Here is a 14,892-nt window from a genome sequence, read left to right as displayed (position 1 = left end):
ACAACCAAATTAAAATTATTACCATAAATGTTAAGTTCATGTCAAGTGCAAAACAACAGTACTTCCTGCTTATCACGTTTGACATTGGCATCACCTATCTATCTATCCGTCTTGAGAACACTCTTCATGTACTTCCTGATATCGCCTGAAAAAAGTCATTTGCCTGTGATTGCTTAAGGAAGCTAGCAAGCTGAATCTTTTACAGGTAACTGGCAGGCTGTGTTGTATTAGCTCCAGTGGGAAGTTGGAGCGAGTTCAAAGCCATTACAGTGGTGCCCATCTCTGTGGAGAATGGGGTCCAACAATCTTTTTTTTTTTTTTTTTTTTTAAACCAGGCATAACATTAATAAAAATTGCAGGGTAAATGACAGCATACACTGATCCTTCAACTCGGTGCAGTCAAAAGTATGTGGCATATTGGTGATGAAATTCTGACTGGAATTTAAAAAAAGGAAAGCCACTGTGACCTAGATTTGTGAGTCTTGGGGGGTATTTTTTCACTAGAGAGTTGGTCAATGTGGTCGGCATTTGTTTCTGAGCAGCTCTTGTCCTGAATCTTTATACTCTAATACTTTCAGGAAGAGGGCTTTGTTTTTTAAATTCAACTCTTGCCACATTAAAGCCTTAACTGTTGATAGGACTGTAGGTCTACTATTAGAGTCAAAACTAAATTTTTCAGAAAAAACAGTTGGGCAAACAAGTAAGTACTTGTCTACTCAGGTGATTTACTCTGTTGTAAACCAGGTTACATTGAGTTGCAGTTACACAGAGGAGTTGTTCTGTATGGTGTGACTAAAATACTGATATGATTGATTTACCCCTGCTGGAGTCATAAGTGACATCACCTTGCAGTTATATTGCAAGTTAAATTGCAGCAATGCCTGTACAGTAGTTTCTGTGCTCCAGGCTATTTTGACAGTCCTCCAGTTGTCTTCCTACACTATTTTGTTCTTGGAGAAGCCAGCCTGTTGTCCATGTGCCCTTTAAATCTCTGGAGCTACAATGAGCCGCTATAACTGCTTAGATGCTGTAGCAGAGACAGGTTCTGTCCGTTGTACTGACACATTCCGGGTGTCAAAATACATAGAGGGTAACTCAGCATCTTGCCTCCCTTCTCACCTCCAATTGTAGTCATGCTGTAATTCAGTCTTCAGGTGACATAGGGAGAAACATTAAGCCCTGGGATCTGAAAATGTACATTGTTGAGAGTGGTGCTAAAGTAATGTTGACTATAGTCACAAATGGTCTACACAGAACCCATTTCAGATGTAAGCAAAGCTGAGATGACAGTATAAATAAGCAGGAAAGGGATCCTGACATATGTTTTTCAGAAGGTTTATGCTGCTTAAGCCTAGTCTATATCTTTGAATTAGTTTTAATAATTTACATTATCAACTCATGAGATAGTAGCCTTGTTATATACTCCCTGAAAACAGTTGTCATTTTCCCTTGGAGGCTAGAAAGGGTTTTTCTTATAAAGTGTCATCAGAGTCTATCTTAGGGGCTTCCATGACACCTATCATCAGCTGTGACTCACTATGTTTCTGCAGGTCCTTAAAAAAATGGTGTTAGAAAATTTGCCTGTTGATATCAGCTAAGCAGGTGGTGAGCTACATTGTGTGCTCTATTAGGCTACACAAAAACATGCTCGTGTTACTGTCACCTCCTTCCCATTCCCATCCCACCTGTTTGGCTCATCTGCCTCATCTTATGACTTGTCATTAGTCTGCCCTGTAAATTTTGTGGCACAGACTTTTTCATTTTATGTATATATAAAAATATGCATATATGTGTGTATATATACATACACACCTGCAACATGGTAAGGCCTGGAGCCCTCACTGAAGAGTGTGGGCGCAGTTCCAATACAAATCATCCTGCTAGTGTTTCAAAGCTCTTGTTTCTTGCACATCTCCTGTAGACAAAATGCTCTGCCACAGGAACAGCTCTCTCATTTTACAGGATGTTACTTTTCTTGAATCTGTCTTTGTTAAATCGATATAGCACAGACTTCACCTCTTCTTTCAGTAACGAGCAGAAAAAGCAATACCATGAGGTGCTCAGACTTGACCTTGTACTGTGGCTTTGTACCATGAGTAAAGTGACATTGTAGAGACTCATACCTCCAGAATAAAGCTTATGTATTTTTCAGATAGATTTGTTTAACTTTATTCACACAGAAGAATCATACTTAAATAGATATTTGTGCCTTAAAGATTTTCAATCAGCTCCTTTGCTACTATAAAGCAGTGTAGCTCTTGTTACTGCTACAGAGGTATGCTAACTTATACCTATATAATTATAGACTATGAGATGAAATCTGATTTTACTGAAAATGTGGATTACAGTAGTACCCATCCCATTAAGATGGGCATTTTATAGGTGCATAGTCAAAAGTTTCCCCACTGCAAAAAGTTCTGGTCTATGCAAATACACATATAATAAATGCTTAGAAAGATAACTTGAAAATGTCTACTACTATTATTGTCCTAGAGCTTTTATCTTGTTATGTTTCAAAATGCTTGAGAAGTACTAAATTCCATGGCAGATGAGGAGAAAACTATCCTGCAGAAGAGAATGTTTTTACTACTTCAGGCACTTCTTCCCCTTTTATATAGATTAATTTTTTTTAAAGATGTCATTGTCCATTATGTGTGGCATTTTATTTTAAGCTGACAAATCCATGGCCTTATGTATTTCCAGTATATTTTTCACTTAAGGTTGGACTGAGTACTCGGATTCCCAGAGACAGATCGCTAATCATTTGCTTGTCTCCCTCCTCTTTCTCTTCCCTCATTTCTCTCCCATAGGGAACTCATGAGACTTTAATTTCGTTTTTAGCAGTGGCCTCCTGGCTAACCTTGGGGAATCACTTGCCTCCTCCCTCTTCCTCAGTTTCCTTAAGTGCGAAACAGGGATGCTGGCTGTGCTTCTTTTAGAAAGTGCTTTGAGATGAAGATGCTATGTAAAGGCTGGCACATGCTCAGGAGATAATTACAACAGCTCCAAGTGCTGTAGTATCAGCAGAATCTGTTGCTAAGAAAGAGTAATATTTATTTCTTTCTAGCTGCAAAATTTACCTGTCAATCAATGTAGAGAGAAACATATTTATAAGGTTTCTGTATTTCTGCCCAGGTCTGCATGGTTGATATCTGAATTTCGCTGATGCGAGGCATGGCAAGTGAGCAGGGCAGCTGATCTGTACGTGTGCAGTGGACCTGTCTGGGAGTTCTGGACATCCTGCAAGCCACCCAAACTTCGGGTCCAGCTGGACCTCCACAAATCTCTAACAAATCTTCAAATTCTGCTGAATATAGCATCTGGGCAGTAAAAGAATGTGTAGGGAAATCCAGATGTATGATAGTCCTAAGTATTAGCTTTAGAAATTTAGGCGGAAAAGGTCTACCAGATCTGATACTGTATCCTACACAGAGACCACTAACTAGTTAGTGCAACTCTTCTAATCAAATTCACTTTTCTTCTATTATGTTATCATTCTGGATTGGTATGAAAAGAATGTGAGCAGATTACTGTCATGTTTATTCTTTTTGACAGGTGATATGGGACCACTTGATTATTCTAATCAAATGAATAAAAATGTAGCTCTAGGATAAAAATCATCCCCTAAAGAGGGTTGTACATCTATAATTCCCGTCAACATAACAAATTTAAGAGATCTGTTCCATGGAACAGAAAACAAGGGTAGAAAAGTTTTAAGGGGACACATCCACAGGTCTGAAAACCCTGGCAGAAGAACTGGAGAATTAGACTGATAGAGTGAGGCCATTTGATGGTTGAAGCTGGCTGAAAAAGTTGAATACTTGTTTTGTTAGCAGGACACCAGAAATACAGTCCTGTGGCTTTGAGACTGTAGGGTCTGACCGTGAGCTTCTAGCTGGAATTTAAAATTTGTTTTAATGTAAAGCCCGAAGTTGAAATGGTCATCTAAGAGAGCGCCGTTTTCCCCTTGTTCGGTTGCCCCCAAGAATAGCAGAATTTTATGGTACTACTGCCCTCCGTTTAGACCACCAGACCCCAGATCTGATTTCCTCTGGGTTATTGAAAAACCTGTACATTTCTCTTGACTTCTGTAGAGATAGATGGTTCACTCCATGATACTCCTGCTAAAAATAAGAATTGTTGCATTCACTATGTATGATACGAGGTCTCCAGCATGATGAAGAGGGAGCACCGGAAGGGATTGTTTTATTTCTGTCATTATGTCTGTGTATGAATACTGAATTGTAGTATAGGCTTTATATTGTGAGACATGCTATGAATACTCATCCCGTCCTTTTAACTCATCGCAGGGGTGTCCAGGCTATGGCTGCATGGAGCAATTGCACATTGAATTTCTTACACGAAGGAATACTGTGCTATACGCTTAAGGAACTTACCCCCAAAAGACCACCTCTCAGTCACGCTGTTAGGGCGATGCTGCTGTCTAAGGAGATATGGTCCTGGGCCAGTCTGTCCCCAGTGGCAGTCCCCAGGGGGTTGCCGGAAAGTGGCAGCGCTCCTGGCTGGGCGCTCCAAGTGCGGGACACCCCAAGGGCTCACCGGGCTGCTGTTAGAGCTGCTGGGCTATTCTGGGCAGGCAGCGAGAGAGCAGAATGAGAGGAGACGGAGCTGTGGCTGCACTGCTGGGAAACTGGAGTAGGTAGTTTGGCAGTGTCATTAAACTCAGCTGTAGCTAGTGCAGTCTGAGGGAAACAATTATTTTCAGGTAAAAAGCATGAATTCATCATCTGGAGCCTAAGCAGCCTAGGCATGACGCAATTACTGCGGTGTTCTACTCAGAAATATATTTGGCCAAAAGATTTAAATTACTTAAAAGAAGAAGAGAAAAAATATTCTAAATGATGAGTAAGTATCATAATGGGTACTAAAATAATACCATACACCTACTTCATTATTCAGTTACTTATGTATTATCTTTATTCTTAAAAGAGTAATGATGTAAAAGTGCTTTTTTCCGAATGTTAATTTAGTTCTTTGCAGATGGTAACCATCTGTTAAATGACAACTCATTTACAGTATTTGATTAGCACTTTATATAGCTTGGTTGGACTTACTGTTACAATATACACGTATAGTTGTGGAGGTGAAACTTGCTAGATTTGTTCTTTTCCTGTTGCTGTTACATTCAATGGAAATTTTCAAAGCTCTCAGTGTTTTTGCATGTCTTCTCCTGTATTTATAAATGTTATTTTGAGTTAAAGCCTGAAATTTGCAAGCCAGTTCATATGGTGCTCTTGAGACAATAACAATGTTAGGAAATATTGAAATCCAACACCATTCTTAGCAATTATGAGGATCCTAATTTTGCAGAGTAACCATGTGGGTGGACCCTTATGAACACTCACTGAAAGCACTGGAAGTTTGAATGAGTGTAAGGATCGTGGCTCAGAGACTAGACAACCCTCTTGGGCTGTGATGCTCTTTTGTATATTTATAGCAGCTCATATTTCAGGATTCCTTTTTAAACTGGAAAACAAATAATATTAAATCGAAACACACCGTAATACTACCATCAGAAAGCGACCTTTGAATGAACTGAACACTTTAATTTTTATACCTTGATCAATGCCACCTAACCCTATCTCTCCATAAACTACCCAAGTTCTGATCTGTTTCATATTGGGTTTTCTTCTCAAGGTTTCTTCAAGCTATGCTGCTAAATTTTAATTTACGGGCCCAATTTTAATTGTTGTAAAATTATTTTTCAATTTTATTTCTGTGATGTTAATAAAATTTGTTGGATTTCTTGATTTATTTTTATTTTTATTTTTAACAGCTAAATAACATAATGGCTCCACTACCAAATGCTGAATTAGTTCAGAATTCTTTACAGTTATATCGTTACCTGCTTCGGTGCTGTAAGCAGCTTCCTGAAGAGAATATTCGTCAGCATTACAGACATGCAATCAGACAGGTGAGAACGGGATTTCTTTTCCAACAGTGTATTTTGTAGTGTTCTTTTGTTTCTCCAGCTGTTTGCACCAACTTTGTATAACCCTGGCACTGAAAAAAATACTCATCTGTAAACTTGAAACCTGAATGTATTCAAAAGGTTATACTGGGAGTGCGTGAAGGAGCACTTCCTTTTGCTTTGAATCTGCTACCTTCCATTTTCATTTGCTTCCATGTTTAGTTCTTGTTTTTGTCAAGAGAGTGAACAATCATTCCTTATTCACTTAGTCACATATTCCATGGTATTACAGACCCTTATTGGTTCCTTGTCACTGATTTTTTTATTATTGTTTTTTTTCCCTCCCCAGGCTGAGTAAATCTTATCTAATAGTTCATATGGAAGTAATTTTGTACCTTTGATTACATCTGTGGTCCTGTCTATGTCCTTTTTAGTTTCACTGTTCCAGGCATAATTTCAAGAAAACTTTGCTATTCAGGGTTTTATTTAGGTGCTGTTGAATTTATTAGGATGAAACATGCTTATTAAGTTTATACATGTACTTCAACGCTTTTCTAAGTAAGAACAGATAGTTTCTGTTTGTCCTGAATTGAAGCTCTCAGGAGTCTGTGTTTGTCGTCTTAGCGCTTTTTGCTATTTGATCCTGTGGCGATGAATGAAAGGAGTGAAATACTTCATAGGAAATTACTTCACCAAGACTCATTATGAAAATAGCACATCCAAGTTGCTACAATGTACATTGTTACCTTTTCAGATCAAAAGTTTATTTTTATCAAATATTTACTTTGGTGTTTAAAACTGATCCTTGTTTTGACAACTGTTGCATTAAGTTGGCTAGTCAGTGTAACACTCTGATCAAATGTTGTAGAGTTTCAAAGTTCATGCAGATGAAGACAACCCTGAGCGAATCCAGCAGATTATTAAAAGAGCCATTGAAGATGCTGACTGGGTCATGAATAAGGTAAGTGCATCATATAGTCCTAAGTTTTGCTCTCACTCAGTTCGAATCAAAGAAAACACTGGAAAGCAAATTAGGAGCAGCAAGCTCTTCTATTGTCCTGGACTTTGAAGAGTGTGGGTAAAGGAAATATCTGGGCACTAGGGATTTATGATTGAGATAGTTCTTGTTTAAAAGCTCTTCATTATTGATATACATTAACTGTATTTTTTAGTATCAATGGTGCTATGCTGTAAGCTGGTCTCTGTGTAAATCTTTGTTCAACAGTGGTGGCTAGTATAGCTCTGTTACAGAGAAAAAAACGCAATATTTTGCAAGCCACAGTTCATTGATATCTATCAGTTCCTTTCCAAACAGCAACCTATCTTCTGTTAATCAGTTTACATAAATTCCTAGAATACTCTTAGGTCTTGCCTGAACTGTGCAGATCAGGGTTAGACAACATAGTGGCAAAACTGTAACATTCAGTTTGCTTCTGCCCTAGTTTCCACCCAGGGGAACTGCCTCCTTACTAACGCAGTGCTGAAATATATCCCTCAAATTGTATGTGTTGGAAAGGCCACATCAACAAATCATACCAGCAGAAGAAAAGCAGCTTGAAAGATAAACCAGATTCTTAGATAAAAGAATTAAAATTGCTTATGTTCCGTTACACAGCTGAGAGTCACCTGGACTTCCTTAGATTTAAATTTGGCTGGAGAGCATAGTATGTTAACATGAATTTTTCAGCATATAATGAAACAAGTCAAAAGTGCAGCTTCCCCTAAGTATCTGTGATTTAATTTATTAAACAATTATAAAGTCTCTCTCTGCCAGTCCATGAAGTCCAAATGAGAATTATTACAGGAGCAAACACAGATCAGTCATAGATCTATAGAATTTTAGCAGTAGGCAAATCCCAGCAGTTACAGCCTTGTAAATAACTGTCTGTGCCTAAATCTGATTTTATTCTTCCTGCAATTATGAAAAGCATCATTGTGATGGTGCAACAGAGATTGTAGTCTACTACGTTCAATTAACAGTTTTCCAATGGTATAAGTGAGAGGAGGATCAGATTTACAGTGCCCATCAAGAAGCAATTGCTTGTCCAGTATTTTATATTGTTAGAGGGACAGCCTGTCAAACTTCAATAGCACTTAAAGGAAACTGAAGTAATTTTGTGTGAATCATGAATCCAGTTGTGACTCCATGTTGGTATGAATTGTTACTTTCAGTTATTCACTTTTACCTTTTTTTTTTTTCAGTATAAAAACCAGGAGTAGAAGAGGAAGAATGAAGACCAAGAATGTTGCTGGTGTACATCCTTAGATAACTTACCAGGAAATTAGCCCAATGTTGTAGTATAGATATCGCCTGTAGTTTTCCCCTAGATAATACAAATATGATAATTTATATCTCATCAGGAGATCGTGAAGCTAAATTACTATTTCTGAAGTTTTTGGAGACTGTAGATAAAAAGGTACAGTCTAGGTTCAAAGTATTAGCATGTATAATCACAAATGTTAGCTAAAGGCCCAAACTTCCCAAAGATTTGAGGAGCACAGATAGCTTTTCAGGAAGACTTCCTGAGCATAAAAGTGTAATGCAATACAAGCCATTAACAAATAATACATAGTGCCCTGCCATTCATATCTGATGAATTAGTCTCATCTAAAAGAACTTTACTCTCTGAGCATAAAGATCTATATTGAAAGGCTCCAGACTTGACAAAGTCTCACTGTGGGTCAGAGCAAATTACTCTTTACTTGATTGTGGCCTACATTATATTGTTAGACTTGGATCCAGCATATCATAATAATATTTGATACACTTATATAATAAGTTGTTTATTTGGTTGTCCTGTATAAGTACCAGTGGATTTAGGATCATGTTTGGATAATGTTCTGAATTAGGGTACGTCAGTCTGTTGACATCAGACCATCCTCTGTCAGGACCATAGAGATGTTCTCAGAGTAAAACAGAGGTCTGAGTGGAGCACAGGTCTAGTTTTAATCTAGTAGCAAAGACAAGACACAGGCTACTGGATGGAGAACATACCCATGAGGGTTGTAAGCCCGTATGAAACTTGAACCACAGTATTTCCACTCACATTGATAGTAAAATTGGTTAGGCTCCTGTCTTGCTTGTCCCTGCTAACAGGCATACTTTCGTTCTACTCTGTAGGTTTGTGCTTGAACTACTAGTGTTCTTTTTTTATTTAAAGGTGAGTGCCTGTCCCCTGTGACCCTGACCTCTAAGCTCCCATGGAAACGGACACCATTCAGCCAGGTTACGTGCGCTCACTGGTATGATCACTGAAATGTGCAATGTTGAACAAATATAGAGGCCTTTGCAGTTTTTTGCAACGTGTAATAAATGTCCTTTAAAAATGGGTGTCCATGTCCTTTTTAAAAAGAGCCTCTTTTCACTGTCCTAATAGATTTCCAACAGGGAAAACTCTAAAGAAATACTAGCTATCTTAAATAAAATTAATTCGGGGTAAAAGAGTTTCCTTTTGAAGCATGACCTTTTTGTTTATTTGTACTTGGAACTATCAGCCTCCAGGTGGCAGTGCATGCTGCTAATGCACATCCGAAGTCCTAAGGGTTTGGGGGTTGGGTTCGTTTGTTTCTACTATTTCCAATTTGTTGAGCTCCCTCACCTCCTAAAGTACAACTCGGGTGCTATAGCCAGATCTCTTCTAGGCTCCAGATTTTCTTCTTAATTTCAAAGAAGCAAAGTTTAAGTAGTCTAGTAGCTCTAGGTAGTCAAGAAGAATTTCAGACAAGAGCTAAAAAGAAATTGCAGCCGTATATGAAAATTTATACCATAAAGTGTTGTATCAAACAGCTTCCTTTTCTAACCCCTCCTTTTCCTAACCCCTCCTCTTCAAGAATTCTTGCCTTTATTATTTCTTCCTCTGCCATCCCCTACTGCTGTTCCTCTCTAGTCCTGCGTCTTTCACATCATTTTACATTCCCTCAGCTTCTATAGCTCTTGTTCTGCATCTTCCTTAATTTTCTTTTTTCTCATCTAGTCCTTCTACCCCACTTTCTTCTTTCTCAAATCGTTTTCTGTCATTTAAAGGAACATCAAAAGATACTAAGATCTTATGCTAGGGCCACACTTCTGCTTAGTTTCACGTATAAAGTCTGAAAGTGATAGAGCTTCTCAACAAATTAAGCGTACATTTTATTACTTAATGTGGGGAAAACCACTTTTCTTCCTACTTAAATACATTTCAGAAAGTGCAACCATTTTGATTTAAACTTTCCAAAGTAGTTTGATGCAAGATAAAGCATGGAAAATTTCAGCTTTGGCAGTTTACAATAACATAGAAACATAGTTATTGTAAACATACTTTACAATAAACAGTAGAAAACAGAATGCTTTAATAGAAAAGCTTAAACAGATTTGATTGTAGGTATCTGAATATGCTACTTTTAATCAAGAACAGCAAACAATTGAACCATACTGTACTCCTGTTCTGCTATATATATTTGATCTGGGGCATGGAGATGCACTAATAACTTTATATCAGTGCAATAGTGAAAACATCAAGCCTCAGTAGGAATAACAGTGTGTGAAAGCATACTGGGTTCCTGCACTTTAAATGCAGTGTGCTCAAAACGATCCATTGCTATAATTGTCTAGCTTTGTGTAGTGTGAGATACAATGTTTTATTCAATTACTTAATAGGATAATTTTATGTGTGTAAATAATTCTTACATGCCTGTTATTTAATTTACGGATAGTTTGACAGGAAAAGCACCAAGGAGCTGGAAGGTGTAACCATGGCATATGTGCAGCTCCGAATGTCTGAGGTACCAATTGAGATGTGGGAACATCAGACCAGAGGTATGACAGTGGGTAGATGGTAACTCATACGGCAGGACCAGGATCTGTGAATTTTAGTCTTTGGAAATAGGTAGAGCATGCAGTTCTTCCTGGGGTGCAGAAGGGAACATGGATGTTGAGTCAGAAGACATGACTAAGTATTTTGACAGTAGCAGTTCAGTTGTAGGGCATGATGCGATGTCTGAGTCATTTTTTTCCCATACAAACACAGTCTGATTTTCAGAATAGCATACCTTTTAGTAGAATGGAAATGTAATGTGAAGATAACTTTTACTGTTATGGAACAAATAATTTTCTTGGCAGTGGGGAGACATGATGTAAACAACTACTTACTTCCTTGTAATAGTGAAAGTAACCCCTGATGTCTGAGACAGACATGTTTCTCTAATGACAGGACTGAAGAGTCACTCAGCTGCATAGCTGAGGCTTTCCTGCTTTCAAGACATAGTACTAATGCTCTTCTTTGGCAACATAATTTGAGATGAAAGAAGTTGTATCAGTCTAGCTGTAGATGAGAAACTGAATCCTAAGATTGGATTTAGGCAGTGCTTAGACACTTCAGTTCAAAATTATTATCCAGAAAACTTCTGCTCAGAAGTCATTCAATACTGGAGATGCCCTAATTTATCAGGTGCATCCTGTTTGACCTGAAAGTTCCTTCAGTAAATTGAGTTCTCTTCATCACATTCCAGAATCACCTTAGTTTGAGCAACTTTGTGCCTCTCTTCCACCCAGCCTTGCTGAGACTGAAAACCTGTTCTCTGTTCTGCTGAAGTATTCAATCAGGTGGGATTGCTCAGGGCATATATAACAGTTCTGAGATTGGGCATCTCTCAGGCGGAATGAAGCCACTTCTTTTGTGAAATTCAACCTTAAAGATGATCATAGTGGTGTTGTGCTCACCTCTTTAATGTAGTAGTCTAATGATTCGAGCTCTTACACTACCTTACACAGTGTGAGGAGATTCAAACTCCTGCATTCTCAGGTAAGCTTCTTTCAGATGACCAAACTGCAGTCATGGCTTTGTGGAGTCTGCTGCAGCTGCTGGAGCTGTAGGGGAAAAAACATTCATAGTAAAAGAATGGAAGAACAGTTCTGATTCTGTAATCTGGTGGACAAGGCACCTAGCTAAGACAAAAACTCCTTGTAGCCAAATCTGCTTTCTTCTACTTTGCTTTACATTTCATTAAAAAGCAGAGTCCATTCTAAATGAGAAGTTTTTCTCATTTATGACTGCTAGCGGCCAGCTGTTGGGCATAGCAGTGCTGGTGTAAACCCTGCAAGTCATAGGTGAGGTGTCTCTGCACCAGCAGAGTTTAACCTGGTTCCAAGCTGAGAGAACACTGATACGATATATCAATGTACCTGTGTACGCATGGTGTTTTGTTAATGCTGCTGTGCTAATAATAATGTGCCAATGGCTGTAACAGGGCCAAGTGTGTACTGTGGAAAAGGCTTATACAATCACAAACGTAGCTCTATTCCTGCTGCTCATATGGGAATATTTCACTGGTCAGTCCCTTTCAGAATCTTCTGATGGTGGTTGCAAAGAAAATATGCCAGACTGGTGCATCTGTGTTTTCTTATTCAATCATCCTGAATTTCTGGGGGGAAAAAAAATGGGTGCAAATTAAGTAATAGAAGATAAGAGACTGTGTTGCCTCAACAGTTTAATGAGCAGTGTGAGGTTTTTTTTCTCATTAACTTTGCAAAAGTAATCACTATATGTAACACAATATCAGTAAAAAGGCACAAGCTTATTCTATTTATAGGGGTTAGTTTCTTTTTACTGAAGTGAGGAACCCATTTTTGTAGTCATAAGTCATACTAATTCTGATAACTAATGGACTGTTGATACACACATCCAATAGCTGAATAACTAAGGGCCTATCAGAAGGTCACATCAAAGCCCCTGTTTTTGCTGGCCTTATTGATGGACTTTATTGTAATAAGCATTCAGTTACCAGCACCACTTTCGGTGTGATGCACTGATGTGAGTTTTCATTGCGTTTACAGGAATGTAATAACTACGTCCTAGAAATCAGTTTAGCTTCTAGTAAGATCTTGGGTCAGTAACTCCTTGTAAATACTCCTTTAGCAGTTCACTACTGCTCAGTTCTTAACTGCCAAATGGAATTAACAGTTCAAAGGTTTCGTACAGGCACCTCTGTCAGTTAAGCTACAGATAGGGTTTCACAGAAGTCCTGTTATGCAAGACAAACATTAGGACAACAGAAAAGACAGCTGACAGACTTGGTATACAGTTGAAAGTTAAGTAGATTGGGATCATGCTTTTAATTCTTAAAGTATGGAGAAACTGATTGTGTAGATCATATTTCAGCTGTGGAAAATGAGAAGTGTAGACATAAGCTCAAGTTTACAAACTTGTGAAGATTAAGTCTAAGGATAGAACTCAAGATTTGCTAGTATCTAGCCACATTTGGTGCTCTGATTTCTTTTTTATATATATAACATTGTGAGCCTAAAGCTGAAACTGTAGGGAAATCATCAGTACATTACAAATATGGCAGTGACATATCTGGAAAGACTGGAACAATGGCAGTTTACTGGTGGGTTAGTTGATGTGTTATGATTAGCGAGGCGTATTATGGATTCCTAAGCCCACAGACAAATGTTAAAAGGTCTACTCTTGTTACTATCAACCTTGGAGCCTCACACAGAAGCTTTCTGTGTAGTGGAAGTCTTTCCTTTTTTTTTAATTTGTTAATATCAGGTTTGGGTATGAAAAAAGCTGGAAATTTGTGGTTGATCTAAACTACAGGAAGGTATGCTGCTCTAACTGTGGTTAAAGATATATATATATTTCTTGTCTCACTCTTATGCCAGAGATGCTACTGATTTCAGTTCACTCTTGCCTCTGAAAGTTACTTGAGACCTGTGGGTACTGAACAGAATACTTCCCAAGCCAGGTTTTGCTTAGCACTATTTGTCCATAGTTGAATATTCTTTAAACCATTCTTCAGCTTCAGCATTTTGTAAACTCTTTTTCACTTGGTTCATTATGTCACAGACGTTTTCCACACATGAGCTGAAGAATTGAATGCTAGATGAAACATTTATGGTGTCTGGCTCATTTTCAAATGCCATGAGGAAGTGATCTTTACTGTGATGCTGCCAGGAACAAGCACACAGGTGCACATTATATTTGAAAGAAACAAATAATATTTGATATAATCTTTGCTAAGGGAAAAAGTTCTGTATTTGTGAGTAGCTTTTAACTTGGCATTGCAAAGGATGCCTTCATATAAACTCTGATAAGATGCAAACTGAACAGGCAGTGCAGGGGTTGTGAGTCCCAGGTGCTCAGTATCATAATATTCATTCAATATCGGAGTCCTTGACCTTGAAATATAAGAGTGAGTCTTTAGAGCTTTATCCTCCACGATGCAATGTCCTTTGGTGTCATCTAAAATAGCATGTGTTTATTTGAAATGTGTGAGCAGCCTCTTTGATGTTGAGAACTGTGTTCTAAAGTGAGCCAATAACACATGAAAATGGCTTTACACTGATGCCCTGCCCATTTGGTCAGCTACTTTAGTGTAGTTTTTCCTACTGCTCAGAGGCAGGGTATTTATTCTTGAGTGTGAGCCAGCTGGTGCATCTTTCAACTTTTGTATTATTTGGTTTAATTTATCTTTTTACTTCTGTCAAGCCAGGCTTTATGAAATAGTGTTAACTGAAATATACAATAGTCATCAAGTACTCCTTTCAGCTTGTGATTGATCTGGGCAGACACATCAAATTTATTTAAAAAAAAAAAAAAAAACACAAAAAAAGTGTTCTTTGAAGAATATTTTCTGTTTTTTTCATAGCTGTGTTTGCTGATATTTTAAATAGTTTTTAAAAGTTCATAAGCTGAGTGAGACATTTGTCATTTGCAGTTAAGAGCTTAACATATGCATTTATCACTGGTCTGAGAGGTCCCTGACACTGCACACTTGAAAAAGTGAGTAATCTTGCACACTGAAGTAAGGTGGTAGAGTACGAGGAGGAGAATTCTGTACCTGCTGTTTACTGTTCTGACCTAGGAATTTGGTGGCCTAAGTTAAGTTCCCTGTTCAGTCCCCATCAACCTGTGTGCCTTTTGAACAGATCGGTTTGGCCAAGGTCCTTAGAGTTATGTGCACACCAAAATGTCATTGAA

General features: G+C 38.2%; 2 protein-coding genes across 12 annotated transcripts in view; both read left to right on the top strand.

The window, feature by feature from the left end:
* The window catches only part of LYRM9 (LYR motif containing 9), a 52,410-nt gene extending 43,151 nt beyond the window's left edge, over positions 1 to 9,259 (top strand). The window contains exons 3-5 of the mRNA XM_067309818.1: positions 5,798 to 5,935; positions 6,801 to 6,893; positions 8,135 to 9,259. Coding sequence (XP_067165919.1) covers positions 5,798 to 5,935; positions 6,801 to 6,893; positions 8,135 to 8,152 — 249 coding nt within the window. The 3' untranslated portion in view covers positions 8,153 to 9,259. The remainder of the gene's footprint in view (positions 1 to 5,797; positions 5,936 to 6,800; positions 6,894 to 8,134) is intronic.
* NOS2 (nitric oxide synthase 2) overlaps positions 9,101 to 14,892 on the top strand; it is a 41,661-nt gene continuing 35,869 nt past the window's right edge. For 5 of the 11 annotated variants that reach the window (XM_067309813.1, XM_013959939.2, XM_067309808.1 and 2 more), the window contains exons 1-2: positions 9,117 to 9,175; positions 10,625 to 11,513. The gene's annotated coding sequence lies outside the window, so the exon portion shown is untranslated. The other 6 variants (XM_067309807.1, XM_067309809.1, XM_067309810.1 and 3 more) reach the window with 6 other exon arrangements.

The sequence above is a fragment of the Apteryx mantelli genome, chromosome 22, assembly GCF_036417845.1.
Source record: "Apteryx mantelli isolate bAptMan1 chromosome 22, bAptMan1.hap1, whole genome shotgun sequence".
Lineage (NCBI taxonomy): Eukaryota > Metazoa > Chordata > Aves > Apterygiformes > Apterygidae > Apteryx > Apteryx mantelli.
The sequence above is the reverse complement of the archived record's forward strand: the minus strand, read 5'-3'. Positions and strand labels throughout refer to the sequence as shown.